At 55.7% G+C, this 27923-nt stretch overlaps 10 protein-coding genes across 10 annotated transcripts; 4 read left to right on the top strand and 6 right to left on the bottom strand.

Moving 5' to 3' along the window:
• Window positions 1-377: 377 nt before the first annotated feature.
• CkaCkLH20_05262 (glutaminase) lies at window positions 378-1775 on the bottom strand (the record flags this gene model as incomplete). The annotated part of the gene is made up of 1 exon (XM_038887981.1): window positions 378-1775. One exon carries the CDS (start codon window positions 1773-1775, stop codon window positions 378-380), a length of 1398 nt encoding a protein of 465 aa, XP_038746457.1.
• Window positions 1776-2844: 1069 nt separating this feature from the next.
• CkaCkLH20_05261 (zn 2cys6 transcription factor) lies at window positions 2845-5229 on the top strand (the record flags this gene model as incomplete). The annotated part of the gene is made up of 6 exons (XM_038887980.1): window positions 2845-2902; window positions 3119-3207; window positions 3274-3341; window positions 3402-3880; window positions 3967-4883; window positions 4969-5229. 6 exons carry the CDS (start codon window positions 2845-2847, stop codon window positions 5227-5229), a joined length of 1872 nt encoding a protein of 623 aa, XP_038746456.1.
• A 298-nt stretch (window positions 5230-5527) lies between these two features.
• CkaCkLH20_05260 (uncharacterized protein) lies at window positions 5528-10063 on the bottom strand (the record flags this gene model as incomplete). Its single annotated transcript, XM_038887979.1, has 6 exons — window positions 5528-5809; window positions 5940-6033; window positions 6113-6145; window positions 6204-6357; window positions 8362-9019; window positions 9131-10063. 6 exons carry the CDS (start codon window positions 10061-10063, stop codon window positions 5528-5530), a joined length of 2154 nt encoding a protein of 717 aa, XP_038746455.1.
• Window positions 10064-10807: 744 nt separating this feature from the next.
• Window positions 10808-13432, top strand: CkaCkLH20_05259 (uncharacterized protein; the record flags this gene model as incomplete). Its single annotated transcript, XM_038887978.1, has 5 exons — window positions 10808-11216; window positions 11849-12350; window positions 12406-12916; window positions 13025-13086; window positions 13159-13432. The coding sequence occupies 5 exons, from the start codon at window positions 10808-10810 to the stop codon at window positions 13430-13432; spliced, it is 1758 nt and encodes a 585-aa protein (XP_038746454.1).
• Window positions 13433-13577: 145 nt separating this feature from the next.
• Window positions 13578-15330, bottom strand: CkaCkLH20_05258 (uncharacterized protein; the record flags this gene model as incomplete). The annotated part of the gene is made up of 3 exons (XM_038887977.1): window positions 13578-13687; window positions 13748-14628; window positions 14705-15330. 3 exons carry the CDS (start codon window positions 15328-15330, stop codon window positions 13578-13580), a joined length of 1617 nt encoding a protein of 538 aa, XP_038746453.1.
• Window positions 15331-16087: 757 nt separating this feature from the next.
• On the bottom strand, window positions 16088-18639 carry CkaCkLH20_05257 (FAD binding domain protein; the record flags this gene model as incomplete). Its single annotated transcript, XM_038887976.1, has 5 exons — window positions 16088-16799; window positions 16856-17544; window positions 17592-17962; window positions 18013-18284; window positions 18344-18639. The coding sequence occupies 5 exons, from the start codon at window positions 18637-18639 to the stop codon at window positions 16088-16090; spliced, it is 2340 nt and encodes a 779-aa protein (XP_038746452.1).
• A 1121-nt stretch (window positions 18640-19760) lies between these two features.
• Window positions 19761-20246, top strand: CkaCkLH20_05256 (small nuclear ribonucleoprotein sm d3; the record flags this gene model as incomplete). Its single annotated transcript, XM_038887975.1, has 3 exons — window positions 19761-19808; window positions 19879-19939; window positions 20008-20246. The coding sequence occupies 3 exons, from the start codon at window positions 19761-19763 to the stop codon at window positions 20244-20246; spliced, it is 348 nt and encodes a 115-aa protein (XP_038746451.1).
• A 757-nt stretch (window positions 20247-21003) lies between these two features.
• Window positions 21004-22998, bottom strand: CkaCkLH20_05255 (uncharacterized protein; the record flags this gene model as incomplete). Its single annotated transcript, XM_038887974.1, has 1 exon — window positions 21004-22998. One exon carries the CDS (start codon window positions 22996-22998, stop codon window positions 21004-21006), a length of 1995 nt encoding a protein of 664 aa, XP_038746450.1.
• Window positions 22999-23426: 428 nt separating this feature from the next.
• On the top strand, window positions 23427-24024 carry CkaCkLH20_05254 (ubiquitin-conjugating enzyme; the record flags this gene model as incomplete). Its single annotated transcript, XM_038887973.1, has 2 exons — window positions 23427-23673; window positions 23771-24024. 2 exons carry the CDS (start codon window positions 23427-23429, stop codon window positions 24022-24024), a joined length of 501 nt encoding a protein of 166 aa, XP_038746449.1.
• Window positions 24025-24349: 325 nt separating this feature from the next.
• Window positions 24350-27131, bottom strand: CkaCkLH20_05253 (uncharacterized protein; the record flags this gene model as incomplete). Its single annotated transcript, XM_038887972.1, has 2 exons — window positions 24350-24451; window positions 24522-27131. 2 exons carry the CDS (start codon window positions 27129-27131, stop codon window positions 24350-24352), a joined length of 2712 nt encoding a protein of 903 aa, XP_038746448.1.
• Window positions 27132-27923: the final 792 nt, after the last annotated feature.

Below are 27923 nucleotides of genomic sequence, written 5' to 3'. Positions count from 1 at the left end.
ACTCTCTACTCAAGGCCGCCAACAAGGATGAATATGCCACATCTTCATACTCACCATCCTTGTGTCTTGAATTCCCCCTCGGGAGCCGGTGCATGCGTCTGAACCGGACCGGCCGTAGAGCCGGGAGCCGGTTATGGTTGTCGTATTATTTAACGCTTGCTTGAAACCTCAATGAGGCATAAGGCGGTCGCCGGTATACCGGAGCTGCGTTGGCTTTGAGCGTTCGCTGGGCAAGGGATACTGGCTAGAAGGGTAGCCTGCTGGTTGGAGAAACTGCATTAGGCAAAAAGCTCACCGGCTGCTTGATATACTGCGTCTCCTCTCCTACCTCAACTATGGTAAGCCTTTTTTCTAGCAAAACATCAATGATCCCACACTCACCAACTGTCATCCTTGAATATCGCTTGGCACCCCAAGCCGCCAATGTAGTTCCGTGCATCAGTTTCTGACTTGAACACGCGAGGTTGCCGCTCCTTACTTTCGGGATCTACAGTCATCTGCAGAACCCCAGACGGATCGACCACCACAACACTCCGATCTTCCAAAACCAGCCTTCGGATATTCTCACAAATTATCCTCTGTGCAATGGTATTTAGCGAGTATGTATCACGGAACGAGAACACCACGGCACAGGCGTTGGCATGCTTTCCAGAGCCGGGGTCTTCGGGGTCCGGCGAACCCAGCTCACGCGCAAGAGCCCTGGTAAGACGTTCTGATCCCGCAAACCGAACGGCGCCTCGGAGACTGAAAATAACAACTTCTCGTTGGCAGTTTGGGTTATGCGGCTCGCTCTCACCCGCCACGATTGTGGCTACTGAGGTACGCACAGTGGCACCCGCGATCTGGCTGGCGTCCATCATGTGCAAGCCCATGTCCCGTGACAACTGCTCACAGATCACGACGCCCCTCACGCTATTTCCACGCCCGTCAAGCTTGGGAGAGAAAGCTGCGAGGCCGACTTGGCCCGGCAGAGCCCCGATGATGCCGCCAGCTACACCGCTCTTCGCCGGGATGCCCACCCTGGAAACCCAGTCACCTGCAGCGTCGTACATTCCGCAGGTCGTCATGATAGAGAGAACCTGACGGACACTGGTCTGAGGGATGATATGGTCTCCAGTGATGGGGTGCACGCCGCTGTTGCAGAGCGTTGCCGCCATCAAGGCCAAGTCCCTCACGTTGACATTGATGGAGCATTGGCGAATGTAACCCTTCACAGCGTCTTGCGGATCGCAGGTGATGATGCCGGCTGCCTTCAGCATATATCCGATACCCATGTTACGATCCGCATCCTTGAGTTCGGCCTGATAGACCTCCTCGTCGACGTGAAGTTCCCGGCCCGCAAGCCTCGACAACGTCTTCAGGATACGTTCCGTCCTCTGCTCCACCGTAGCGTCAGGCGAGACGACTAGTGAGTGCGCCGTGATGGCTCCGGCGTTGATCATGGGGTTCATGGGCCGGTTGCTGCCGCGCTCGAGCGAGAGCCGATTGAAAGCGTCGCCGGACGGCTCCACGCCAATCTTTTCCAACACCTGCGGCAAGCCCGCATCCTCGATGGCCAGCGCATAGACAAAGGCTTTGGAAATGGACTGAATTGAGAACTCAACCCGGTCGTCCCCTGCCGAGTACAGGTTGCCGTCCACCATGGCCAGAGCCACCGCCATCTTGGACGTGTCCGCTTTCGCTAGCACATCGATGTAGCCTGCTGGCGCTCCGGACTCGTTGGGGCGGGCATTCTCGAGGACGCGGTTGAGATAGTCGGGGATCGGCGACCTCATTGCGTGGGTGTTTTGGGTAACAAAAACCGTGAAAACTCGGTAGGAAAAGTCCTCGAAAATTGCTAACAAGTGAGGGAATATATTTCGCAGCACTCGGTGCTGACGTAACGATATACCCGTAGTGCTTGATTTAGCATTCCTCGCTTTCGGTAGCTTAGTGGAAATTTGCGAGTCACGGTGACCTTGGCAAAAGGGCCGTTTAACTAGTGGAGAGTATTCTTCATCATCTGGACTAATGAACATATGACAACCTACGAAAAATGACCATTTCAAAAGAAAAACGTGATTAGATGAGTCTTCTGTCTTGTCAAGTGCAAGATAATCACGCCAATTTGAGCTTTCCCTTCATTAGCCGTCTGACAGGCGAAGCAGGAGGCCATCTGCTTATTATCTCGCCATCAGCAACTGAATTGCAAGTGTCACATGTCCCCATCCGGTGTGGTTTGTGCGAGGCGAGGAGACAAAACTCTCCACCTTTTAGGTAAAGAAATTCCATGTCAAGACCGAGCCGTCTTCGGATATCCGAAACTCCACCGAAATGGTCTTGCTGGGTCAACTCAAAGTCATGATTTCTTTGCAGAACTGATGACTTGGGAACAGGCGATTTATCACAACGAGAATCTTCAATCCGCAAGGAGCATGTCTTCAGAACGCCTTGGTATCGTTCCTGGGATCAAGCATTGTCCGTTTTGCAGAGCTTACATGAGCTTTTTAACAGCGAACGGCTCGCTAGAGAACGAATTGGTTATGGTAACAGAAAGTAGTAGAGAGAAACAACAAACTTAGAGACAGCCAGTTGATGGTTTAGATAAGTTCACACAATGTGGGGCGCAATAGATCAACACCTGGAGTCGTTAGCTAGTGAAGCACCTCATCCATGTCTAACTCCCTTTACCTGGCCAGAGCTGATGACTAAAGTGGCTGAAGCCGGCAAGATAAGATCCTTATTCAACCAACCACGGACAACTCGCAACTACCAACACACTCACCCCGCTCTCCTCCCCCTCCAGTCCCCAAGCTATCATCTGACGCATCCTATTCCCACACAGCAATTGAGCAGCACAAATGAATGCAGGGGGTGACTTCTTCCCGGTGCAACGAATCGCTCAGGCATGTCTTCAGTGTCGGTAAGTATGGAGAGGTCCCGTTGAAAGCTCGAAATCACGATGGCATACACTTTCATGATACATAGTCCGACTGACCTTGGTTAGACGCAAGAAATGTCGGTGCACCGGCGATCGACCTGTCTGTGGTCATTGTCGTCGGCTGGGACTAGGTTCGCCATAACCCATCATTAAGACAGCGGTACTCGTCCTACCATGTTAAGACATTACTCCGAATAGACTGCGTTTACGGTGAAGAGAACCCTCGGCAGCGTCCTTTGGACTCTGAGCCACACGTCGAGCCCGACGCATCTTCTCGGGAGGCCACCGTGAGTGGAAGATGATGTTCAGCTAAATCAAGCTTCTACCATCTGTCTATCTAACGAGGCTCTCAGACAACTGTGTTGAGGAGACTGTCGATGCTCGACAACAAGATGGACAATGTGACAGCACGACTAAGCACGTGAGCCACCACTCTGGCCTTTCGTGGCAGTGTAAGAAGCTCACATAGTCAACCTCACAGTATTGAGAACCGCCTGACGCAACTTCTCGACCTCCACCTTGCAGGCAGCGTACAAGCGTCCCATCCCAGAAACGGCACCGACGTGCCGAATCTCGCCTCCAGTCAAGGTCAAAACATGGTCGCGGAGCCGGAGGCACCTGTACAAGTGGATGCTGGCATGCCCGAAGACGTCGTCGCCGCAGCGGTGGATGCCTACTTTTTCTACTGCCACAACCAACCCTACTCCTTTTTCCATGAAGCGCACTTCCGCCGGCGCTTGTCAGAAAAGACCGTCCCTACACATCTGCTGCTGACTATAGTGGCCACAGCTGGCCGCTTCTGCTCACATCCCTACTTCACAGGACGCGTGCATGAAGCGTCCGTCGACTGTGCCAATCGGGCCTGGAAGCTGATCGTTTCGGATTGCTTCACCGAGGGCACTGGGACCGAGATATCCGCAGTACAGACGGTAGCTCTATTGGGTCTGTTTGATTTCACTGGTGAGTCGTGACTCTCATACTGGAGCTCATTATTTACCCTACCTGAAGCAAGAGAGCATGAGGCAAAATGCTGACGGCAAGAGCAGCTGGTAGGTCGCGCCACGGTTCGGCATGGGTCAAAGTAGGCATGTCTGTAAGAATGGCACAGGATTGTGGACTCATGTTGGAGAACGCAACTCATCTTCCATATGTGGAGCAGGAAGAACGCCGACGCGTCTTCTGGTCTGTCTATCTTCTGGACCGACTGGTATCCTGCGGACGCGGTCGTCCGCCGGCCATCGTCGATGCGTCCTGCCACCTTCAGTTGCCATGCGAAGAGGTGGTCTGGAAGAACGAGGTATGGAGCAAGACGCAATCTCTCGACGAGATGACAAACCGCGCCTTGACAGTCCCTCAGAGTCAAGGCTCCTTCGCTCATGTCATCGCCATGGCGCAGATCCTGGGACGGAGTGCGCAATACATGCTCCAAGAGTTCAATATTCGCAGTCCTCACCCTCCCTGGGATCGAAGCTCCGATTTCGCTGCTCTCGAGTCTGATCTCCTCCACTTTGAGGCATCTCTGAGGATCCAACAACCGTTGCAACAAGTTCTGGCTCCGTACATCACGACCGACGGAGTCGTGGATTACCACACCACGGGCCCGATTATCTTCTCTCGGGCATTCTACCACCTCTGCTACTGCCTGCTCAATCACCCTTTTCTGCTAAAGCGCAGGATTGATACGTGTCGCACGCTGGCCCCGACGAGTTTCCTGACACGATCATCTGACTTGGGTTGGTTGCATGCGCAGCATATGCTAGCACTCATACGAGACGCTCGAGAACTGGGGTGCTCCTTCCATTCCTCTTCTAGCGGGTACTGCGCGACTGTTGCCGGTTCTATCATCGCTTTGAGAACCGGTGATTCAGACTTGGCCGTGAGCCAGAGGGCTCAAGTTCTCCTTGAAGAGGCTTTATCATATCTCGATACTCTGGGTCGTCATTGGAATAATGTCTCCTCGATGGTACGTAACTCTCAACCACTGGCTCTGGCGTGCTTGAGTCCCTTCTTTCCCATTATGAAACGACCCAAAGCTCACAATGATTTAGGTGACAGTGCTTAGACGAATGGTTTATGATGGTTTTCTGGGCGGAAGTCTGTGCAGTAGTGAGCTCCAAAGGGCCAACATTACGCTGGCCGAAGAAGAGACCTTGTGGGCTGTCGTTGACTACAACACCATGTCGAGCACAGTGAGCGAGGAAGCTCTGAATAATAATCAAGACCTTAGTAGCATATGGCTCGACTCGTGGACGGACCTCTTTGGAGTGCCAGGCGATCAAGTAGCTCCGTTGACTCCGAATCCTTTGTAGAGCAGCACTGGCGGGAGCAGCGGCAGTTTCTTATACGTATTGAAGCAAAGTCTTCAATGTGGATGACTTGTCGCGAAATGGGCATCAAGAGGGAAAAGCGAGAAAGATTTCCTAATTAGGGTGAATGCGCAACACATACATCAGGCCCTTGGAATACTCTAAGTACGTTTTTAAGCAAGTTAGGATCTGAGTAGTTGCAATTGATTCAATTAATTGTTGTTGAGACATAGAAGTCTTTGTTCATGAAGGTGGGAAGTGTGTCCCGCTCACTGATGAACCACGTTAAGGGCTGTACTATTCACAACTCGACCTTCTTAGTGTCATGACCGACAAGCGCCTCGCCGAGTGCCTCATAGACAACACTGAAGTCGCGACTTCCCCATTCCTTCATTTCAGCAAGAGGTCGATAGACCTCCTCGACGCATTTTCCAAGAGGCAGTGGCGCGTTCACTTCAACAGCAGCCTTCACGGCCAAGGCCAGGTCCTTGTGCGCTAATCTGGTGACGAAACCTCCCGCGTATTGGCGATGGGCCGGAGGGCTTGTATCTCCTACCTTGACTTCGGGGACAGGGTGGTTAATCTGTGATTTTTGTGAGCTTATCACTGATAATCGCATGTCCCAACGTGAATCATTTCCCAAGAGACAATGACGGAGTGAACCAATCTTTCCACTGAAAACAACCGTTCAAACCTGACCCGGAAGAACATACCTCACTGGACCAACATCTCCCCGTTGAAGTGTTGATGATGTCTGCGAGCACTTGGGGATCAACACCCAGCCTCTTGCCCAGTAACATGGCCTCACTGAGTGGATTTGCGTCAGCTTCTGGGTTAAAACGGTGCTCGGTGATTCTGCATCGACTGCAGAAGTAATGAGTGTTACCTTAGACCCAGCATAGTGATCCCTAGCAAGAGGCTATAAACGGATGATTAGGACATTGTCAAAGGCTGAGTGGCACCGCGAGCTCCCTTACTTGTTGGATATCTTGGCTGCAAGACCAGCACCAAGGTCGCCGCAATATGTAACCTTTTTGGCCATAGGCTGGAGATAAGGAACTGCTCGTTCGAAAGATTTCCTATCGCCACCGACCATTATCGCTAGAGTACCATCCCTAGCACCGATTACTCCTACAAACATGGCAGTCAACATCATGTAGACTTTCAAGCTGGATCGAATATTTGAGGATGACAAACCTCCAGATACTGGAGCGTCCAATAGATCGGCGCCCGTCTCTCTTAACTTCAGAGCGACAGATCTACTCACGCTTTGCTCGATAGTGGACTGGTCAAGACACAAAGTCGAAGATCTTTGCTGCTCGTCCAACGTTTCCAAGGCGCGAATAACGCTGCGGTCACCGAGGTAGACGTCTTCTACGTGCCGACCTGTGGGCACCATTGTAATAATTGTCGACGCATTTTTTGCCACATCGTATGGGGCTATAGACAAGAGAAGTAACAAGTGAATTAGTGAGTTGAACATATCCTGCAGCAAATTTTACGTCGAGACTCACAAGAGCACCTGTGTAAAGACACAGCTGGGTTCTCTTTTTGATGCCTTCGAATGACGCCTTCTACAGCAGCATCGTTAACATCAAAAAGAGCGTACTTGGCACTGCTGCCCAATTTTGTTGTAGATCTGTTGACAAGGTTGTTGAACTAGATCAAAGTCCGTTCTGTTAAAAGAGGAGACCGACACACTCGCAGATTAATGCTTACCATGTGATTCCCCATAGCTCCCAAGCCGATGAATCCGATGGTGTTGGTTCTGTCAGCCGCGCTGCTCGCCATAGTGCGCGTGGAGCCTCTGATTCGCAATGAGCCCAACTGGCGATGGCGTCCAAGTTGATGTCTGAAGAGATGCTGGCGGAGGATAGGCCTCCAAGAGATCGTTGACGTCCGGATTAGCATGTCGAAGGTTGCGTGGTGACTTCGCGTGAGACCATGGCATATTCATGTTTCCATTGAGTGAAATCTTTTCTTTAAGAGTGAATCGGCCATTCCCGAAGTGATAACGTTGTATGCCTGCGGCGAACTGGGCCAAGACGGATCACGGTCGGCTTGATCGGACGGTTGGAGTGGATACGGTCCGGCATTTGGGGGTTCGGTCTACATTAGTGTGTGAGGGGTGGGAATAAAGGTGGACACGGTCCGGCATCCGGGCCTCTCGAACTACGTGGATTACTGGGGTTAAGACCCGTGACTGGGCAGATGCAAGCTTCTCTTTTGGGGAACAGTGATTCCATCTGGGTGCAGGAGACGTATCCCCGAGCAAGGAGCTGGTCCCTTAGATCTGATGTGGAAGCCCCATCTCTATTTTGTTCAACCTCAAGATAACTGGAGTGTCTGGTGACATGGACTCACCCTTTGCCTCTGGGTACACCTTCTTCTTGCCCAAGCCTATCAATGCCACAAAGCACAAAGCTTCAGGTTACACGCTCCCCGTGGGGACGGACCGGCCGGTTGTCTGGTGGCATCCGCACCGGAGTTTTTGGAATCGTATACCCATGCCCGCAGTTGAGATCCAAGTCATTGTAGCTTTTGGGACGTGGTGACCATGCAAGAGAACGTACGATCCTAACGCCCCTCTTAGCCGATTCCCTTTTCCCGGGCATCGCTTGGAGCCATTATGACCACTCTTGAAGATGATGAGCTACATTCCAAATTCAGACGCAATTTGGAGTAGACAATACCGAAGTAGAGAGAAGTCAAATTGATCCTGTTCACTCATAATAAGTCGTCTTGCCAGCCTCTGGCATCTTGGGCGACCAAGTGATACTGCGACAAGAGCAATTTTCAACCCAAGAATATATCCATCAGCATCAGTATACAGAAGCACTCATGACTGTTTGTACTTGATCCTTGTCCTAAAGCGATCGTAACTTACCTATAGCGAGAGCTGTCTAGGACTAAGTCCACCTATACACAGTTGGTTCACAGGTCACAACGCTCATAAACCCGACGAAGTTCTAACATTAAACTATTGAACGATCCTAGTATCAGGGCATCAAAGCCATGACAGCGATGGGCTATCATGGTGGCAGTTCGGCTCTGGTGCTGAAGCCCAATGCGGAGACTCTTCCGGAGTTGCTAGCTGAAGCACAGGTTTAAGCAGCTCGAAATCGCCCCATTCACCTTTCAGTTGAGTGAACCATGATGATGCCGGCCCGAAGTGCTCAGGAAACACATTGACCCATCCCTGGAGCGCCACATCCAGCAGCTCAAGGACGAACAGGTCCGGACCAGTCTTCCCCCATTGAAACCTGTCATTACACTGCTTCACAGCTTCGGGAGAGTACAGACCAACATCCGGCTGCAAGGGCAAAGCGGCGGCCGCCATGAGCGAAGCGAAGACGTGATAGGAGCCTCCCTGACGGGCACGGTCTCCAATGGCCATCATAGCCCCAACAGCCCCAATCAAACCGGTCAACATGTCAGGGACGGGGAGAGCCGGTAACACGCAAGTGCCGTCGGTGTAACCTAGACTTCTTCCTATGACATACGAACATCCAGATGCGGCGTCTGCCACCTGCTGCCAGCCTGGACGCTCGTGCATGGGGCCGTCTGGCCCGTAGCAATTTTCCTCGACGTAGACGATACCTTTGCCACGTTTTCCGGCCATCTCCAAGAGGTCGTGGAGGCCCATTCCTCTCCTGGCTAGAGACCCCGAGCGATATCCTTGGACGAAGATGTCGGCGTCCTGGATGAGACTAAGCAGGTGCTGGAGTTCGTCCTCTTTGTCAAAGTCAATGTCCAACGTGCGAACTCCAGCGTTGAGCGTGAGTTGCAATGACTGTAATCAACCGTTAGCTTTAATATGACGTTGCCACGAGATTGATAGCCACAGGAGCTTTTAGACATATGCAAGAAATTTGATCCCATGACAGGATTGGGCAGTGCTTACATTGAAGTCAGGCAGCCTGCTACAGTTGATTCGAATGACGTCGGCTCCCAATGCTGCCAAGGTGGTTCCAATCACTGGGCCTGCAATGATCCGCACGATTTCCACAACTTTGATTCCAGCCAAAGGTCGTCTGTCGGACCCGGAGGTCAAAGGGATCGGGGGAGTGGGGATGGCATGGGACTGCAGCTTGTAGTTCACCAAAGGGTGTTTGGAGAGATCTCTGCTCATCCGCGTCTGCCTCCATGATTCCGGAGTATAGCAGATGCTTCCACAGAGGCCACGCTCAATGTTGATGGATTCCAACTCGTGAGCGCCAAACTTCCGCACGTGATCGCCGATTAGTTTGTAGGCTTCGTCGAGCCCGTTGCAAGGGGTGTCTGGATCCAGACCAACGGCTCGCAGCACGGGGCCCGCATCGAGCGACCCATGGAGCTGGTACCAGAGTCCCTCCTCTTTGGTCGGGTAGTTGGCTGTTGCGCGGAGTCTCAAAGGCGTTGCAAACGTGCCCTTCTCCAGGTCCTTGGAGAAGATGTCTGCGAGCTCGCCCCGTTTAGCCAACTCTCGGACGGTTGACCCGTTGCGCCTGGCCATCCCGACGCATCCAAGCCAGAACGCGGCATGGTCTGTGTTGATACTAACATGGCGGATAGGACTGCCGCCATCTCGGAGGGCCAGGAGCTCGTTGGCAACCACCCCGCACATGGCGTGTAGTGCCGCAGCAATGACGGGAGACTTGAGGGGGCCGGGTGCGATGGTCTGAGGTGAGCCTTCGAAGGAAACAGATTTCCATAATGCTTCATCTTGTGTGAAGCCTGGGGTCACTGCCGCCAGTGATTCAAAAAGCCGGAGCGCATCCTCGGGGACGGCTGGGGCATCATGATCGATCCATGACCCAGGTCCATAGACGTCGGCGCCTGAGATGGTGCTTGCCATTGCGCTTGGAATGCCTGATATGCAGAAGGATGTAGTGAAGGCCAAGGTAGTGAAGAGACAAGTTACGGGCACAGTCGGCTATCGAATCGGGATGAAATTGCCCGTCTGTAAGATACGACAAGGCCATGCTCCAGGATTCTGGCCATTGTCATTGACGACTTAAATACCATGTAAGTAGACGAAATCGACAACTGCGGCCGATTGCCCCCATGCTCGGACCCGTGGTATCCCTAGTGGATACCCGGCCCCGGATGACGATGCACTTAAACATTTCAAGGATCGTCGCCGGTCCGCCCGGACCGTTGGGGGCCAAGATTCTAGAGCGGTCTCCGCATATGTATCCAGCCATTACTCTCACATGCTTATCAAAGGAGGCAAAGTTTAAGCCAAGTGGGTTGGATCTGGCGTCAATAACTACCTAGATAGGTATTTTTATCAAAGAGCGGGGTCTAAGAAGGCAAGGGGTCAATATCTGGAAAAGGTCTTCCTCGCCTTGCTACTTAGTACGTACGAGTCCTGTCATTTATGAAGCAAGGCTACACATCATCATACCCAGCAAGTTCCTCGGGCACGGTCAACACTCATCCTTGGAAGCTCTCCACTTTTGTACTCTCATTTACTTGCACTGCCGAAATGGAGAAGCCCTGCTGGTTCGTTTGACCCCTGCCCACGCTATTGACGTTGCACTCCGTTGTCGTCTCTTTTCTTCCATTTGAATGCATTTTTGATACGTAGACTGATTCAATGTCAATCAGCTCGCACAAGCCCGTCTTGATGGATCATGCGACGATCACCAGATTAGCCGAGAGCGCATTCCCCGAGCCCGTGTACGGCAATGTTACTTGGCAGACGCTGCTGTCAAGACCCGACACGTTAACTGACTCCATGTGTGCGGGGCTGGCGACCTGCCCGCCCGAGGGCTTTCTTGCTCTTCACCAACACACCCAGGCCGAGATCTATTACATCCTTTCCGGCACAGGAACCGTCGAGATCGATGGCAAGCGGCACGCGGTATCGGGCGGGAGCATCCTGTGGATACCCGGGGATGCCGTACACGGAGTCTTCTGCGGGCCCGGTGAGACCCTGCACTGGCTTTACGTATTTCCCGAAGCTCGTTTTGAGGACATCATCTATCGATTCCAAGAACCCAAAAGTAAATTGTAATGAAGATGTCGTGAGTTAGTTGGACGCATCTCTGGATGGTGTAGGGGTGCTCAGCACGGCGTACATGTTATCGAAATTTCAAACGAAATTATCAGTGCCATATACTGCTTATTCTGAAGCATGCGTGGGCTTTGTGCCTGTTTCTCTCTACTGATGACGATCAATGGTACATCATGTATCATCACAGGGTTTATATGCATTGGGGTTGTCTCAACAACTATTCACACCTGAAAACAGTCGGCATCGGGGTCTCTGTTAAAAAGCTGGGATTACACAGGTATTTTGGGCGTATACAAGCGTTCGGGTTATCGCGGGATAACAAGCTACGGCTGGTGGCTGAGATATCGGACCCAGCCACACGCCTCGTTCTCCCATGCAACTAGCCGTCCTAATCAGGTACTAAGTGCAACGTTCGGCAATTATTACATGTAGTCCAGGGGTTTTCTTCGACTGGAACGTAGCAGCATTCCCCCTTGAAACTTGACGTTTGCGGATTCCTATTGCTGCGCAGAAAACAACAAGCTTCAGCTACTCCAATCGTGATCTCGTCGATAACGCGAGACCTCAATATGTCGAAGAAACCTAGTATACTCATGCTCACTAATTCTGAGCATGGCCAAGCCAACATCTTTCTCGCCACCTGCCACGCGATACTGGAAATAAACGCGAATGTCGACATCCACCTCGCATCCTTCATATCGATCAAGTCTGCGGTGACGGCCACCTCCACCGCAGCCCTCGAGGCGAACCCGAACGCAACGCCGATCAAGTTCCATGAAATCAACGGGACGAGCCACTTTACAGCCCTTTTTGCACCCAGCCTAGGAGGGTCCCGTTTGCTATCCGTAGCTCCAACCTTCTGGAACATGCCCACCATCTTGAGAATCATTAGCCGCGCAGCCATGCCGTTCACGGGACCGCAGATGGTCGAAAACTACAACGAGATCCGACGCATCATCGCGGAGGTGCAGCCAGACTTGACGGTTGTGGACAACTTGTTCACGCCTGGTATGACAGCGGCACGTCAGATGGGAATCAAGTGGATGATCCTGTCACCCAATACCCTCAAGGATCTCGCGCTGCCCTTGCAACCCAGAGCAGCTTTCTTCTGGAAATATCCTTGGTACGTACTCCTCCCCACCTCGTGACTTGTGGTACTTTCTGAGATGTTTGGACAGCGTTGGAACCGCACTTTCATTCCCCATTCCATGGCACCTCATCCCCCTCAACGTGCTCTACGTTTTCATCCTCATCTTCTTTATGATATTCGACAATCATGCCCGCGCGGCCCGCAAGTATGTCACTGAGAAGACGGGAGCTCGCATTTTCGACCAGGCCGAGTTCTCCAGCCCACAGCCATACTTGACAATACTCATGGCGAGCCACCCCGAGTTCGATTTCCTCATGGATTACAAGCCTGAAAACATCATACCCTGCGGTCCGATCATGAGGCCGGTTTCTCCTGTTCGAAGCGTTGACTCCGAGCTTGAGAACTGGCTTGCGCGCGGCCCAACTGTTTTCGTTAACCTTGGGACTTTGTCGTGGACTACGGAGGATCAGGCCGTCGAGATGGCGAAAGCCATCCGTTCAGTTATGATAGAATGGCATGATCATGACAACCACCAAGATGGTAGGCTACAGGTTCTGTGGAAGCTCAAGCAGACACCAGACGGGCATACCGAGTACGAGGTGAGTGCCAAAGACTCTCGAATCGGGAGAATCTTGAGCAGTGAGTTCGACAATGATGTTGTGAGAGTGGTGAGTTGGGTGGTGCCAGAACCGTATGCTATCTTGCAGACCGGCAATGTTGTGTGCTCAGTCAACCACGGCGGAGCGAACTCATTTTGGGAGGCCGTATGGTAAGTGACCCCTCACGTTCAACTTAAGTTTCAAATAACGTGGATCTAATCATAATTATCGTTCGAATCCAGCGCCGGAGTTCCTCAGGTGGTTCTCCCTGTCTGGGCAGACACGTACGACTATGCTCAGCGAGCTGAGTACTTGGGCATCGGGAAATGGGGCAGCAAGACATCCGCCCCGAGATACGGGGCTCAAGAGCTGGGTTCGGCTTTGCATCAAGTGTTGATGGGGCCTTCTGCTAGCAGAATGCAGGTAAGAGCACGTCTGCTCGCGAAGCTGCGGGCGCAGAAAGGCGAAGGTCGCGACGTTGCAGCAAAGCATATTGTTGAATCCGTGGGTCGTTGAAAGTTTCATCACTTCAAAAATATCCGGTGATAAAATAAGTCAGACGTTAGGCGTCCCAACAGAAGTAGTTTCTTTCCATTTTGAACTACTCATGTTCTTCAAATATTTACTATGTGTCCCTCATCATGTTTCCCGTGATCGGTTTTCAGTACATCCTCTGTCCAGCTTTCACCTCACCAACCAGAAGTCCCTTCTCTGACATCTTGGCCACCAAGTCTACCAACATCTTGTCACACCCGGCAGCAGTCATGATTCCTACAGTCACGGGCAGCGTTTCATTACGTTGCGTTACCCTCGAATGATAACTTCGCTCACCAATAGGCACCGCGTAATCAGGAACGCCCGAAAGAACGCTCATGAAAGTCGCAGGATAGGTACCACCAAACACCGCGCTCGGCGGTTCGGGGTAAATGTCACGGTATTCCTCCAGACCCGCGCCCAGAGGGTACACCAGGATTGCTTCTTCGCAGGACGGGAGCACATGCTGGCGGAACCAGCTGCGGTACGTGCCCACGCGGGCAAGAGCGTCGTCGTACAGGTCCTGTGTGAGGGTTTCTCCCCGCTCGATGCGTGACGCGGGCACGGGGCCTATGTAAGGCGATCGACCGAACTTGGATTTGTAGGCGGCGTTGAAGGGGCGCCACCAGAGTCTCACTTGGTCGTAGTTTGTGATGTTCGAGTAAGCGGACTGGAGAAACGGCTGTATGCCTTCGGAGTGGTGGGTATGTGTCTTGAAGGAGCTGTTGGTGCTGACTTCGTCCAATGTGGCGTTGAGATACGTCGACAGCTTCGACAGAAAAGACTCGAACACAGGCATGGAAGTCGCGTTCTCCGTCGGCCAAAATTCCGTCGGCAGGATGATGCGGCGTGGGAAACGTGTGTACGGTTTGCTTGAGAGCCAGTGGGTATATGCCGTTTGCAAAAGCAGGGCGGAACGCGACAGCAGGCCCGGCACGTCGAAGATAGGTGACTGCGGCATGATTCCCGCCGTCGAGAGGCTTTCGTTTGTGACGCGCAGGCCGAAGAGGCCGTTTGCTTTTGATGGCAGTCTGATGGAGCCGCCTGTGTCACTGGCCGTTCCGAAGTCAAGCCAGTCGTACGAGGCGACACCGGCGCCGGTTCCACAGGAAGAGAAGGCGGGGCTCTGGTAGTTGTCGCCGCGGGGATTGAAAGGTGCGAGCTGATCGACGAAGTCGCTGACGCGAGGGTTAGTCCTGCAGATTCAGAGGTACATGGGTGTGCATTTTTCTCTTCCCAGTTATCGTTACTTACGCGGGGACTTCACCCAGAGCTACCTGAGTTGTCTTGACTTTTCCGACGACGACGGCGCCCAGGTCGATGAGCTTCTGCAGACTTGGTGCATTGTCGTTTGCGGGACTACTGAGCTGGCGGATGGCCCGCGAGCCGGCGACGGTTCGGATCCCCTTGAGGTCGTAATTATCCTTGACTACCAGGCGCTTCCCGGATAGGGGCTTCTCTTTGGAGGGGGGTGGGTAGTACAGTCTAGAAGGAACAGCGACGCTCAGTGCGCCATTGGCCTCGATATCGACTGCGCCGGTTAAGGGAACGTAAGAGCCGTTGTGTCCCTCGACTACGGGGGTCTCGAACGCGAAGTTGTAGTCCCAGTACAGGCGGTACACCTTTGTGATGTTGCCGGATGGGTGGAATAAGTAAGGACCAGACGGGAGAGATGTTACTTCTCCAGAGTGGTACAGGATGGTCGCTGCAATAGAATGAAGGTATTCCTCTACACTCTCCGCCAGCCGAGTGTAGTTGTTGATAACGATTGTAGAGAGGAAGGACGACGAATAGACGTCATCACGCTTTTCGAAATCTGCTATAGTCGCTTCAAGCTCATCAATATTGATAGAGGATGAGTTTGATGAGAAGGAGAGCAGTGTTCCTGGCGTCGGTTGCCGGATATTCTGTACTTTATTTGGCGATAAAGTTCCCCCGACTTGGTCCGGAGAGTAGTAAGAAATCCCATTGAGTTGAAAGACGACAGAAGCCTCCGCGCCGGTCAAAATTGCCAAATATGACAGGCACCGCAACAGTGTGAAGCGCATCTTGATATATATCATGACAACATGCATTGAACACTCGAGACTCGTGGGTATTTGCCTTGTTCTATATGCTCCTTACCTTTATATACCTAGCCTCTGGTTCAGCGTGAACGATACTATCTCGGCAGCCGACGGAAAACAGAGACCACATCCATGTAAGAGAAACAGCCCCACTTCCTATTAGTGAATTCAACATCAAATCTGCCGGTAATCAAGCAAAAACAGGGTTCGAGCAATTCTCATGACAAACGATATGCACGCCGAGACATGGAGATGCGGAGAGCTACCGCTGCGCACGCGGAGCTTGCCGGGTTTATACCATCCGAGGGCCTTTCGTTCGGAAAAGTTTCAGTGATATCCGTCAGTCAGTTGAGGGCAGGTTTTCATGTCCGATACTTGACTTCTCACGTAGTGTCGATGGCGGCTGTGACGCGATATTTCCGGCATTGTAATTTTTGCTGTGGCTTAACGCAACTCTAGATTATAGACAAATGTGATCCAGCTCCTCTTAGCTCTATAAATGCCCACAGACAAATGGAATGACACCCGCGAAAACAGTTCAGTGATAGTATGAGCCCGAATCAGTGCCACCTCAATCGCCCAAGCTGGATAGGACATCCTCACGCCAGTAATAGAAGCCCGAAAGTGCAGCTCCAGGTCCGAACAAAAGATTTCCAGCAACTGATACGAGGCCGGCTACCCCCGACTGCTTGTTGGTAAGGAAACCCCGTGCTCTCATATCCCAAGTCAAATACAACGACAAAGCAACCGATGCCAAGCCGTAGAGCGCGCTGCCGCCAGCGAACAGGCCAGCAGAACCGACATCGGAGGGCTTCTCAAAGGTGGTGTATACTGCGCTGGCGACGTGGGCAACGGCGCAAACACCAGCCGTAAAGGCGTATGTGAGCTTGAGAGGGGCCACGTCCGTCTTCCGGTACATGTCGGTGAACTCCTCCTTCTCCTCGTCCTTGACCTCTACGCCTGGCTTCGGTGGGTTGATCGCGGTCTTGGCGGCTTTGATGGCTGCAGGGAAGATCTTGAGAAGCACCGCAGACCACATGGGTGCTGTGTTGGCGGCGAAGTCAACGATTTGGCGAAGCTGTGGGTTGTGGATCGGCAGAGATGCCAGGATCATGGGGATACCGTAGCCTGTAACGATTGCTGGTAGAACGGACTTGGCGATGTTTGTCGGAACGTGGCGACCGGGGATGTTGTTCGATGCCAGAAGAAGAGTTGAGAGGCAGAACGAAGGCATCACGGCGTTGGGTCCGAGGAATGAGTATGCAGCGACGGCGAACGATGGCCTGTATTTCCAGTCAACAAGCTAATTCCTGGGGGTTCATCCAAATGGATGACTTACCATGTGGTGACGGCGAGATTATTGCCGATGCGATGACCTTCGATGAACCAGATCGCGAGAGTGGAGAACAAGTTGGCTCGAAGTCGAACAGTCTCAACAGTGTTCTCTACAACAGCCGCCGTCATGGATCCAGGAGCCTGTTCAAAACCTCCCAAGGTAGAAGGTCCACCCGGCAAAAGTGCTTGCATGGCTTTGAAAGATCCAACGATGTTCGAGAAGTTCTCCGGGTTCGACGTATGGTACAGCATCGCTCCCAATGACCCAACAGAAAATAACCATGGCACCCAGAAGCCCCAACTGCTCTTCACCGGTCTTGTCGGAAGTTCGTCATCGAAAGGCACAAGCCTAGACCTTTTAGGCAGCGGGAGTCTCTCGACGTGGTGGCTCGCCGTGGCAATGGGTGTAACTGTTCTGAGGAAGGCCTCTTCGCCGAGGATCGGCATGACCACGTTGAGCACCAGCTTGGAAAGGGGTGATCTCCCGGTCATGATCATCTGAAGGCCATGGGCTTGCTTCACCAAATCCTTGGCTCTCGCGTGGCGGTTCTCGTGAACTTGAGCTAAGGCATTGACGATTTCTGTTTCCGATGGCTTGTCCTTGCTCTTCTCGAGCATGTCGGCCAGGGCGTTTACAAGTAGAGCTGCTGCTTCGATGGCTCCGTTCCCTCCTTGACCCGAGATGGGATCGATCTGCTCCAGTCAGCTTGTCTCTGGGAATGATTGATATGCATCGGTACCTTGTGGCTTGCATCTCCGATGGTCACGATCCTCTTGTAATGCCATTTATCGAACACATATTCCTCGAGAGGAACAAGCGTGGACATGATCCGGTTCTTGTAAATATCCCCAAAGGTCAAGTTGTCAACAATCTTGTCGTCCAGGTGCTCTCTGGCCAGTTTCTCCAAGTCGTCCTTTGAGTACCTCGGGATATCCTTGCCGTACATCGTCTTGTCAACTCCTTTGAACAGGAACCAGAACGTTCTGTTGCCCGGGGCGTGGACGATGAGGTAGCTCCGTCCGGCGTGGTGCACCATTTGTTGGCCGTTGGGTGCTAGGTCTTTGGGGCGCTTGGAGATGCCGAAGATGCATTTCGTGTCAACTGGAACTCCTAGACAAACATTAGCAGCGGAAGAATGAGGTTTGAGCTTCGAGACATACTGGATTCCTCATCCGGAGGGAAGTATCCGGGGCTCTCTTCCTTGCCGATGCGCCACATCTCCTTCCTCACGGTGCTGTGTATGCCATCCGCCCCGACTATGATGTCCCCTTCGAAAAGAGAGCCATCCTCGGTGTGCACCTGGACACCATTCTTGGCAAGGCCGATCCGAGACACTCGCTTCTTCGTAAGGATTCTGTCCTTATGCTTCAGGTTGTCGTAGAGAACATGTAAAAGCATTTGCCTGTCCACGAAAATGGAAGGGTATCCGAGCCTACGATGTTCTTAGCACAGAAGACCATATGTCGCTACGTCCAGTGGGTGCAGGCGTACCTATGTTCCATGTGATGAATGGAAGCTGTAGAGTTCTCTGAGCGAACCCCGCCATCTGATCCTCGGATACTGGCTTTCAGGTAGTAGTCCCCGGCAATCTCGCGGATGGGCTCATAGCAGTTGATCTGGTCAAGGATTCGAAACCCGTTGGGCAACAACCCGATGCTTGCTCCGACTTGTGGTGCGATTTCGGGGTATGCTTCGAGGAGGACGTAGTCGATGTTCAGTCTCTCCAGCATATTTGCCAAAGACAGTCCCGAGACACTGCCTCCGGCGATGATGACTTTGAAGCCCATGTTGAGTTCGGGTGTAGCTGGAAATGAGAGGGAAAGGGTGTGCAGAAAGTCTATAACATCGGCGCAGGATGAGTGACGACCACACGCTTTTGAAGAGTTTCACTTCGTTCTTAGTCCCTCTGACAGGCTGCCAAGACAATTAGGGACCAGCGTTTGACAACGAAATCGGGTCCTCGATGACACCCGAACCGAACATCTGGTTCGGGGATAGAGATGAACAGCAGCGACATCCATCTCCGACATTCCACTGGAACCGTGTTCGTCGGACCCTTTCCATCTAAACCCGGTGACAGGGAATCAGCAGAGTGAGAATTTCCCAATCTGGAAATCGGTCCCCGAGGTAGCCCACTTAAAATCCCGAACTCAGGCTCCGGAACACGCCGTGTTGCTGCCGTTGAAGGTTGAATGGGAGCAGGTCTTAACGGTACTTGAGTGGCCGACCGCCGACTTGCTTACTGCCGAATTCCGAAGTTGACGTGAGAAAGTCTGCCTATTTTCGTCTGCACCTTTGACGCGTTCATCCCGTCATGTGGCCCTCTCCCCTGAGGAGTCGAGTAGGGGACAGTTACAGTTCGGCATGATTCAAGACCGATCGAGAAGCGTGTGTATGTTCATAATTGTCCGCAGCAGTGTGCGAAAGACCGCCCGCTTACTCATGCATCATTGTCGGGATGCGCCCAGAAGATCACGAAGACACACTTGACTTTCACGGTATTGCTTACGAATGAGTAAGACTTTGGGTCTGATTTTGACAGCGACGCGTAATTGATAACCTCACAACTCCGAATCGAGTCATCGGGGTTGTTTTCGCTTCCGAATGCTGTGAGCTTCGAAGATTCGACCATATGTAGCGAGCAAGGTGCTTCAAGTGGTGAGTGTCTCCGGAACTCGGCCCCACATTCCCAGATCTCGGTGAAACTCAGATGCCCGGGCTCACCTTGAGGTCACACCGAAAAACTCCGGCACGGAAGAACCTTCCCCCAGCTATCTCCCAAACCGCGGCCTCACTTTTTATCATCCACCTACTCCTCCACCCGCGCGATCGCGACAAGCTACCTAGCCGAACACCACCATCCGACCCCACGACAGCTCAAACCGCCGACCCTCCCCAGACCGCAACGATGACTTCCACAATCGGCATCCCCATCAAGCTCCTCAACGAGGCCCAGGTACTTCCAATCCCCCTTCCCCTCACATCCCAAGCTCCCCCAAAAAAGGCTAACAGGCGCGCGCGAACAGGGCCACATCGTCACCCTGGAAATCACCTCGGGCCAGACCTACCGCGGCAAGCTTCTCGAAGGTACTTACTTTGCTTCCTCTCCCCTCCCTCTCTTCTGTGTCTAATCGCTAACATCGCCCCAAACACAGCCGAGGACAACATGAACGTCCAGCTCAAGGACATCACCGTCACCGCCCGCGACGGCCGCGTCTCCCACCTCGACCAGGTCTACATCCGCGGCTCCCACGTCCGCTTCTTCATCGTCCCCGACATGCTCCGCAACGCCCCCATGTTCCGCTCCCGCAACGTCCGCGGCCGCGGCGTCGGCATGGCCAGAGGTCGTGCCACCGTCAGCAGGGCGCGCGCCAGCGGTCGCGGCGGCAGGTAAAGGGGGAGCGGCTTGGGATTTCTTTGCGACCGCGCACTTAACCCCCCGTTACGATTCGATCATTGACGAGACTACCGCGAATTCTGGTGGACCTGGCTTGGGAGACCGACCCGCGTTGGAGCTTGCGGCGGGAAAGAGCGTCATGGTTTTCGAAAAACAGCCAGCCTCCCAAATTACGACTCGGACCGGCAGGTGGACGGAGACGGAGGTGTGTATGGCGACCGAGAGAAGAAGAATTGGTGTTTTCTGATCGGGACTGGGGGCAGCAGCACGTACTGCTGCGCAACGACGAGTTCCAGGCGTTTACGGTTCTGAAATGGCAAAAAGATTTCATCTATGGGAAGGGGCTTTGCATGACGTCAGAAAGAAAGCGAGAGAGAGAGGCACGATACCAATTCAGCAAAATGGCCATGCCACCAGACAGTACCGGGCGGGATGTTTGATATTATTGAGAGTATAGGGTAGGCCTCGACTCGAAATGAGCCGTTCGCTCAGCTACAAAACCCGCTGACAAGAGGTTAGCTGCCATAAAAGTCAAATACGTCCAACTTTGCCGCTCAAACTCAATTTTCACAACATACGCAATAATGCGTTGAATTGCCAACTCTCGGCACCCCAGTCATCTCTTTTCCCTCAGCTTGTCAGGGCACGTATCTGATATCAAGTGTCTTTGTGTCGTGATGTCTACGGAGCCTCTTTTTTATACATTATACAGATGATGGTACAACGTGACCCGTGAAAGCCCTCCCTCCCTCGCCTACTCAAGCCGCCTCAGCGCATCTTCGGCCTTCTCCACGAGCTCCTTCGCCCTGCGCAGCTCCTCCACCCCCTCCACGGCCTCCTCCTCCCCGCCGCCGCCGCGCGCGTCCAACCTCTCCGCGACGCTCTGCTCGACGCCCCTGACCGCCTTCCGCCCTTCCTCGCGCACCTCGCCCTCCCAGAACGTCCGCGCCGTCTCCCACTTCTTCTGCAGGTTGCGCAGGCTCCAGACCACGCCGAGCGCCGCCACGGCGCCCGCCTCGTACACCGAGGACGCGTACTGCGAGACGTACAGCAGGCCCGCGAGCGCGCTCGTCAGGGCGGAGGTGCTGGAGGCCTGGAGCACGAGTTTCTGCGCCAGGGCTTGTAGTGCGGGGACCGTTTCTTCGTGGAGGTAGCGCCGGGTGAAGGAGATGTGCGTCGGCCACTTTGGCGGCTGGTTCGTGACCTTGGTGACCGTCTTCGTTTGTTGTGGTGTTGTGAGTAGCTCCGACGTCGGCTGGGCGTACCGCGGCGCCTCGACGGCCGGCACGACGCCGGACTCGGCGATGCGGCCTGCGAGGTAGACCAGCTCCCGCTCCGCTCCCGGGAGGAACCGCTGGCTCAGCATCTCGCTCGTGAGAACGCCCACGTCGTCCACGCGCCAGAAGAGCTTCCACCACCCCAGCTTGCGCCACCTCGTGCCCGCGAACGCGAGGTCGAGCTGCTGCTGGAGCTCCTCGTGCGCGAACTGCGACCACTCTGCCAGCCTCTCGTTCATGAGGGCCACTTTGGGCGAGGCGTCGGCGGCGGCGGCGGCGGGTAGACGCCTGGATAGCAGACGCGCCTCCTCAGCCTCGATTTCCGCGAGGGTGTTGCGCAGCAGCGAGGCGATGTGGATCCGGACGGCGGGCTTGGTGGCGATGGTGCTGGTCTGGCCCTCGGAGGAGCTCTGCACGCCCGTCTTGAGCCATTGGACGACGGCGGGGACGTTGCTCTTGTACCACGCGCGCTCGTACTCCATCGCGTTGCCGATGTTCTCGCGGATGCGCCCCAGGCCCTTGCTGCCGACGTCCACGTCGACCGGCTGGAACGTGAGCTGCTCGCCCTCCTCGACGGGGTACTTCGGCAGGTTGACCGCGGCCAGGACCGAGTCGCGGTAGTCCGTCAGAGGCAGCGCCGCAACCGCCGCGGCGCCCATGACACCCTCCGACACGACCAGCGCCTTGTGCACGGGCGTCGTGACGGGCGTGTATCGGCCCTCGGCGGACGGTATGTCGACGGTAGGCACCAGAACGGACTCCTCGAGATCACCCCGCCAAACCCCCGCCGCCTCCCCAGGCCCCGCGGCCGAGAACGGGTTCACCTCCATCAGCAACAACTCGACCCCGAGCCCGTTCAGCGCGGGCGAGGACACGTCCAGCTCGTGCAGCAGATTCGTCTTGGATATCGTCAGCGTCGTAGCGCCCTCCTCCCGGCCCCTCCCCCTCTCCTCCCCGACCCTGACGACGAGCGGCTGCTTCGTGTCGTGCGCGGCCAGCTCCCTCTCCCACTCCGCCTCGTCCCCCAGCGGATCCGCGAGCACGAGCCTGAGCAGCCCCCTCGCCGTCTTCCCCGGCTCCCCCGCGCCGTTCGCCAGCGCGAGGATCGCGACGCGCACGTTCTCGCGGCCGGGGTCCTGCCGCAGGCCCTGCAGCGCGAGTTGCAGCCGGGAGAGGTTGACGTGGTTGACGGCGTTCTTCTGCAGTTCCAGGAGGATGTCGATCAGCTCCGACCTCGGGTTCGCGCCCTCCGCCGCCGCTGGTGGTGGTGCCGAGGAGTGAATCGCGTGCGTGGAGGACTGGAAGTGTCGGCGCTGCTGCTTGACGGCGTCTCGTCTGGCGGTGCGTCGGGTCGTTCGCGAGGATCTCGGGGTGGTCGTCGTCGTGAGGGAGCAAAACAGGCACACGGCGCGGCCCGACGAAGGCCTGCTCAGGCCGTCGGCGATTGGCCTCAGTGGGAGTCGTGGCGGCATTTCGTGGGCGGCATCGGGGTGTTGCCCTTCGTGCCTGAGTTAGCTGTTATGAGCAGGATTAAAAAAAAAGTTGCGATGGAGGTCCGGTGCTAATTGCCGGGACAAACGGGTGAGGTCGGCCGTGGCAGGTGGACAGAGCTCCAACCCCAAAATGCGCATCATTGGGGGGCAAAACCTCGGCGATTTAGAGGTAGGTCCGGGTCCAGTGCGACGACCCCACCCCCGCCAACCTCCCAGCTGCCGACGCACCGACAATCGCTCCATGACAACTTACATTGAACAGCTTGTGTAAGTCGACCACGTCGCGGTAATCTTCAACAAAGCCACCACGAGAGACCGCTTCCCCATTCTCAACCTCTCTCCCACAACATCTTCATTTCTCACCCTCCTCACAATCTCTCCACCGCATCCCGAGACTGCCAAACACGATGGCCCAATCAACCGCCCACCGCCGCCTCCTCCAGGAATACCGCGCCCTGACCAACAACCCGCCCGAGGGCATCACCGCCGGCCCCGTCTCCGAGGACGACCTGCTGCAGTGGGAGGCCCTGATCCAGGGCCCCGAGGGCACCCCCTTCGAGGGCGGCGTCTTCCCCGCCGAGCTCAAGTTCCCCAAGGACTACCCCCTCGCCCCGCCCACCATGAAGTTCCTCGTCGACATGTGGCACCCCAACAGTACGTGATCCTTCACCCCTATTTCTCTCTTGTCTACATAAGAGCTCCTCGCCAAAGCCACTCAAGGGTAATGGCTAACACGGCGCTCGCCCGCCAGTCTACCCCAGCGGCCTCGTCTGCATCTCCATCCTCCACCCGCCCGGCGACGACCCGAACCACTACGAGCACGCCTCGGAGCGCTGGTCCCCCATCCAGTCCGTCGAGAAGATCCTCATCTCCGTCATGAGCATGCTCGCCGAGCCCAACGACGAGAGCCCCGCCAACGTCGAGGCCGCCAAGATGTGGCGCGAGCGCCGCGCCGACTACGAGCAGAAGGTCCGCGACGGCGTCAGGCGTTCGCTGGGTCTTTAAGGGCCGGCCGGTGCAAATCGAAACGGAGCTCACGGTTTCATTATGTGTATGTCTCCTCAGACGAGATTATGAGATAGAAGGGGGTCCCGCTGGCCATGTTGCTAAGGCTGGCGCGGTAATTCATCACGAGAAAGGATGGTGGATGTCTGATACGACGACGACTACTACTACTACTACTACTTGCATAGCATGGCGTTTGGGGAATCGAAATGTTCGCTTTGTTCAACTCTTCTATGAAAATGCTACACCACGGCAGAGAGACATCAAGCTCTCGTCCGCATGTTAAAATGTGACGCTATTGATACCACTTCACCATGCTCAGTTTTTACAACCCATTCTCCGACTTGAACTTATCCCAGCTCTCGTTCAACGTGGCAAAGACCGTCGCGGCTATGAGTCTCACCTCCGTGTTGGCGTCTTGAGGAAGCTATGCTCTGTCAGTACATTGTTCTTCAATCCGTCTCTAAGTCGGATTTTCTTTTCGCAGCGCAACATACCTTATCGGGGTGGCACTTGGCAATGGCCTTCATGTAGTTGATCTTGACCTTGTTCGCCATGACGAGCTCGTGCAGCCCGACCTTCTTCCACCCGCTGCCCTCCCAGAGGACCTGGTCCAGGCTGCCGATGAGGGCGCGCAGGTTATCCCTCTTGCCGTCCCTCCACGCCGCGATCCTGGCGTCGACCTTCTCCGAGAGCGCGAACTTCTCGTCGTCCTCGGCGGCCGCCGCGAGGTTCTGCTTGCGCAGGCGGTCGACGGCCTCAGAGCTTTTGGCGGGTGTCGTCGCCGCGGCGGGCCGAGGACGGGCGGGAGCCGCCGCCGCGGGTCTGGGCTTCGGTTTCGGCTTCGGCGCCAGCGCGGCCTGGCACCGCTGGCGGCCGGAGATGGCCGTGGTGCCCCCGACGCCGTTCTTGACGCAGGTCGACCACACGGCGTGGGCGTCGCCCCAGCGCTCCATCTGTTCGAGGGCCTCGGCCTTGCGGCTGAGGGCTTTGCCGTAGAGGTCGCGCATGTCGCGCTTCTCCTCGCCGCCGTTGTCGCCCACGACGGTCACCTGCTCGCCCTGGCCACCGGCGGGACCGATGATCTTGAGAGCGGCGTCGGCGTCCTCGACTGCCACCTTGGGCTCACCGGTCTTGAGGGCGGTCAGTGCGCGGTTTGTCAGAATGACGATCGCCAGGGGATGAGATGCGGGTACGGCGGCCAGAGACGACGAGTAGGAAGACTGCGCGGCGGCGTAGTCTCCGCGCTTGAAGTGTGCCGTTCCGTCTAGACGGTGCTTCGTGGACTGCTGTACCGCAGCGGGTGTGATTGGGGGGATGTGCCGCGCGGGGCGAGGTGCGGGCTTGGGTGATGCCGGACGTCGTGCGGGCTGAGAAGATTGGGACGGTTGCGCAGGTCGCTGTGGCAGCGACTGCGACGGGGCCGACTTGGGCGCCTGGGAGTTGAAGAGTAAATCAGGTTCCTCCTGCCTGGGAGGCGGTGTTTGCTCGGGCTGAGGCGTGGCCTTCTTCCTTCGGGCAGGGCTGACATATGACGCTGCACCGTCGTCTGCCATGGCCAGCTTGCTGGCGCGTGTTCTTGAATCCGGCACCGCGGGGCCGGCCTGCTGCTGCCACTTAGGAACAGGTGTACCACGTCCGCTCGAAGGCGCCGATGGCGCAGGAGAAAAGTCCCTTGGAGACGCAGTTCTGCGAGGAGCTTCCGGCCTCGGCGACTGCGACGACTGGCCAGTTCTCCTCGGTGGCCGGCCGCCAGACTCCAGCATCATGGCCTCGTCCGTGGCCTCGGTACGCCGCTTCTCCGGGGCCTGCGTGCGATCCTGCTGCGCGGACCGCATCCACTTGGGCTGGTTCGGGTCTCCCCCTTCCTGGTTGAAGTCTGCGACAGCCTGCTGCACCTGCTTCTTTCCAGTCTTCCATAGCGAGTTGGCCGTCTTGAACAGGCTGTTCCCCACGGCGGCGGCAGACTTTGAGAAGTCCGCTTCGCTGGCGGGCGACCTCGTATCAGCTCTCCGCTGGGCGTCGTGTCGTCCGTCGTCGCGTCCCCTTCTCGAGGCGGCGGCCGGATCCTTGCCTTGCGCCTTCGCCTTGGCTTGGCGATGCGCGTCGTCGAGAAGCCAGTTGGCGGCCGCCTGCACATTCAACCCCGCACCGCTCTCCGTCAGACCCCGCCGCGCGTTTTCGGGGGTGAATCCGTAGTCCACAAGCTGGGCGACAGCTCTGTCGAACTCGGCCATCTCGCCACGGGGAGCGGGCGGCTCATCGTCGGAACTCGATTCGGATTCCTCAATTGGCTTGCCAGGTTCCGGCTGCTTCTGCTTGGGTTCCGGAGGTGGCTGCTTGCGCCGGACCTCCTCCACCGGCCGTCCCAGGTCGCCGAGGAAGTCATCGTCGTCAATCGTCGGCTGGGGCGCGGGAGAAGCAGCCTTGGGTTTGAGCTGGTTCAGACCGAACGGGTCATCATCATCTCCGAAGCCACCGTTGTTGGCTGGAGGGGCGGGCTTATTCCACGCGCTCGGGTCGCTGAGGTTCAGTCCTGGGGTGTGCGCGGGGGAGGGGCTCTTTTGGGGCGGCGGCGGGTAGTGGCTGGCGTTGTCGACCTTGGTCTCGGCATTGAACGCGGCAAACAGGTCATCGTCATCGCTGGCCTTCTTGCCGGTCGACGAGCCGGGTGACAAGATGCCCGGCGACGTAGTCCGCGACACGTTGCCCGAGCCCAGGGTGTCCAGGAACCCTCCGCCGAATTGCGCCTGCGCCTGCTTCCTTCTCTCCTCCTCCTTCTTCCTCTTCTCGGCCTCGAGTCGCTGCTGTTGCTCGCGCAAGCTCAGGTTCGCCGTCGACTTCGGAGCACCGCCGGCCAGGTTCATCAAGTTGCTGAAGCTATCGGCGGGTGGCTTCGCAGCTGGGGGCTTCGCGGCGACGGCACCGGATCCCTGCGCCGACAGAGGCGTGTTGCGACCGGAGGGGAACGGAGATGGCGTCGAGGTCGTCTGTCGCGCGGGCATCGAGCCGAAGTAATTGGCGCCCGAGGGGTTCATCGGCGGTGGTTTGTTGGTGGCCGACTTGTTGGCCGACGACGACCAGTCCAGTCCCGAGAGATCATCCATCTTGACGTGCTGAACAGGGTCGAGGGGCAATCGTTCATGTCATCAACTTCGTGAGGTCGTGAGGGCGTCTAATGGGTTCAATGCATCGTTTTCGGATCGTTCTAGATTCCACTTGTCTTGGTCCTGGACCGGCCTGAATTGACTGATTGCGGTGTCGTGTGGCCCAGACGTCAGTACCTTAGGTGGCATGTGGCATCGTGGCTGAAGCTGGGAGCTGTGGCTCGTGTTTGTGCCTGACGGCAGCTGTGAGGCATCAATCTGGATGGCGTCGGCGTTACTGAAATCGGCGTTAACGAATCGCATGCGCACGGCCCAGCAGATTCAACGGCTGGCGCCGAAAGTAAAAAAGGGGTCACCAATTTCGGGCAAGTGGGATGATCGCTGCTGTCACATCTCGATTGCCAAATTGCTTCGCTCATCCCGATGAATTCTGGATATGGGTTTCGCGGGGACTCCCTTCGAGTCAGCGACATCACGAGCCCCGTCGCATGAAAGCATTATCCGCCCTCCGGACCCAAGCCACTCTGGACACGGCGCCGGGTCGTTTCTGTTTAGTGGTGTTTGGCTCCTAGTGAGGCTGAGTGAGGGACGCTCTGGAGATCACACAATGCACGTCTGGGCTGCGATGTCGTCTTGGCCCCGGGATCAGCCACCCAAAGTCAGGTACAACTCCTGAGACTGGCGGCGGTCGGAAGGGGTGAACATTCACCTCAATCACTTCGAAACCCCCGGCCTTCAGCCTGTATTCATTCGTACGGCGGTAAGACTTGCATCGCGGCACAGTCGGCCGAG

Source organism: Colletotrichum karsti (genome assembly GCF_011947395.1).
Source record: "Colletotrichum karsti strain CkLH20 chromosome Unknown Scaffold15, whole genome shotgun sequence".
NCBI lineage: Eukaryota > Fungi > Ascomycota > Sordariomycetes > Glomerellales > Glomerellaceae > Colletotrichum > Colletotrichum karsti.
Note: the sequence above shows the minus strand (reverse complement) of the source record. Positions and strands in the feature narration are given on the sequence as shown.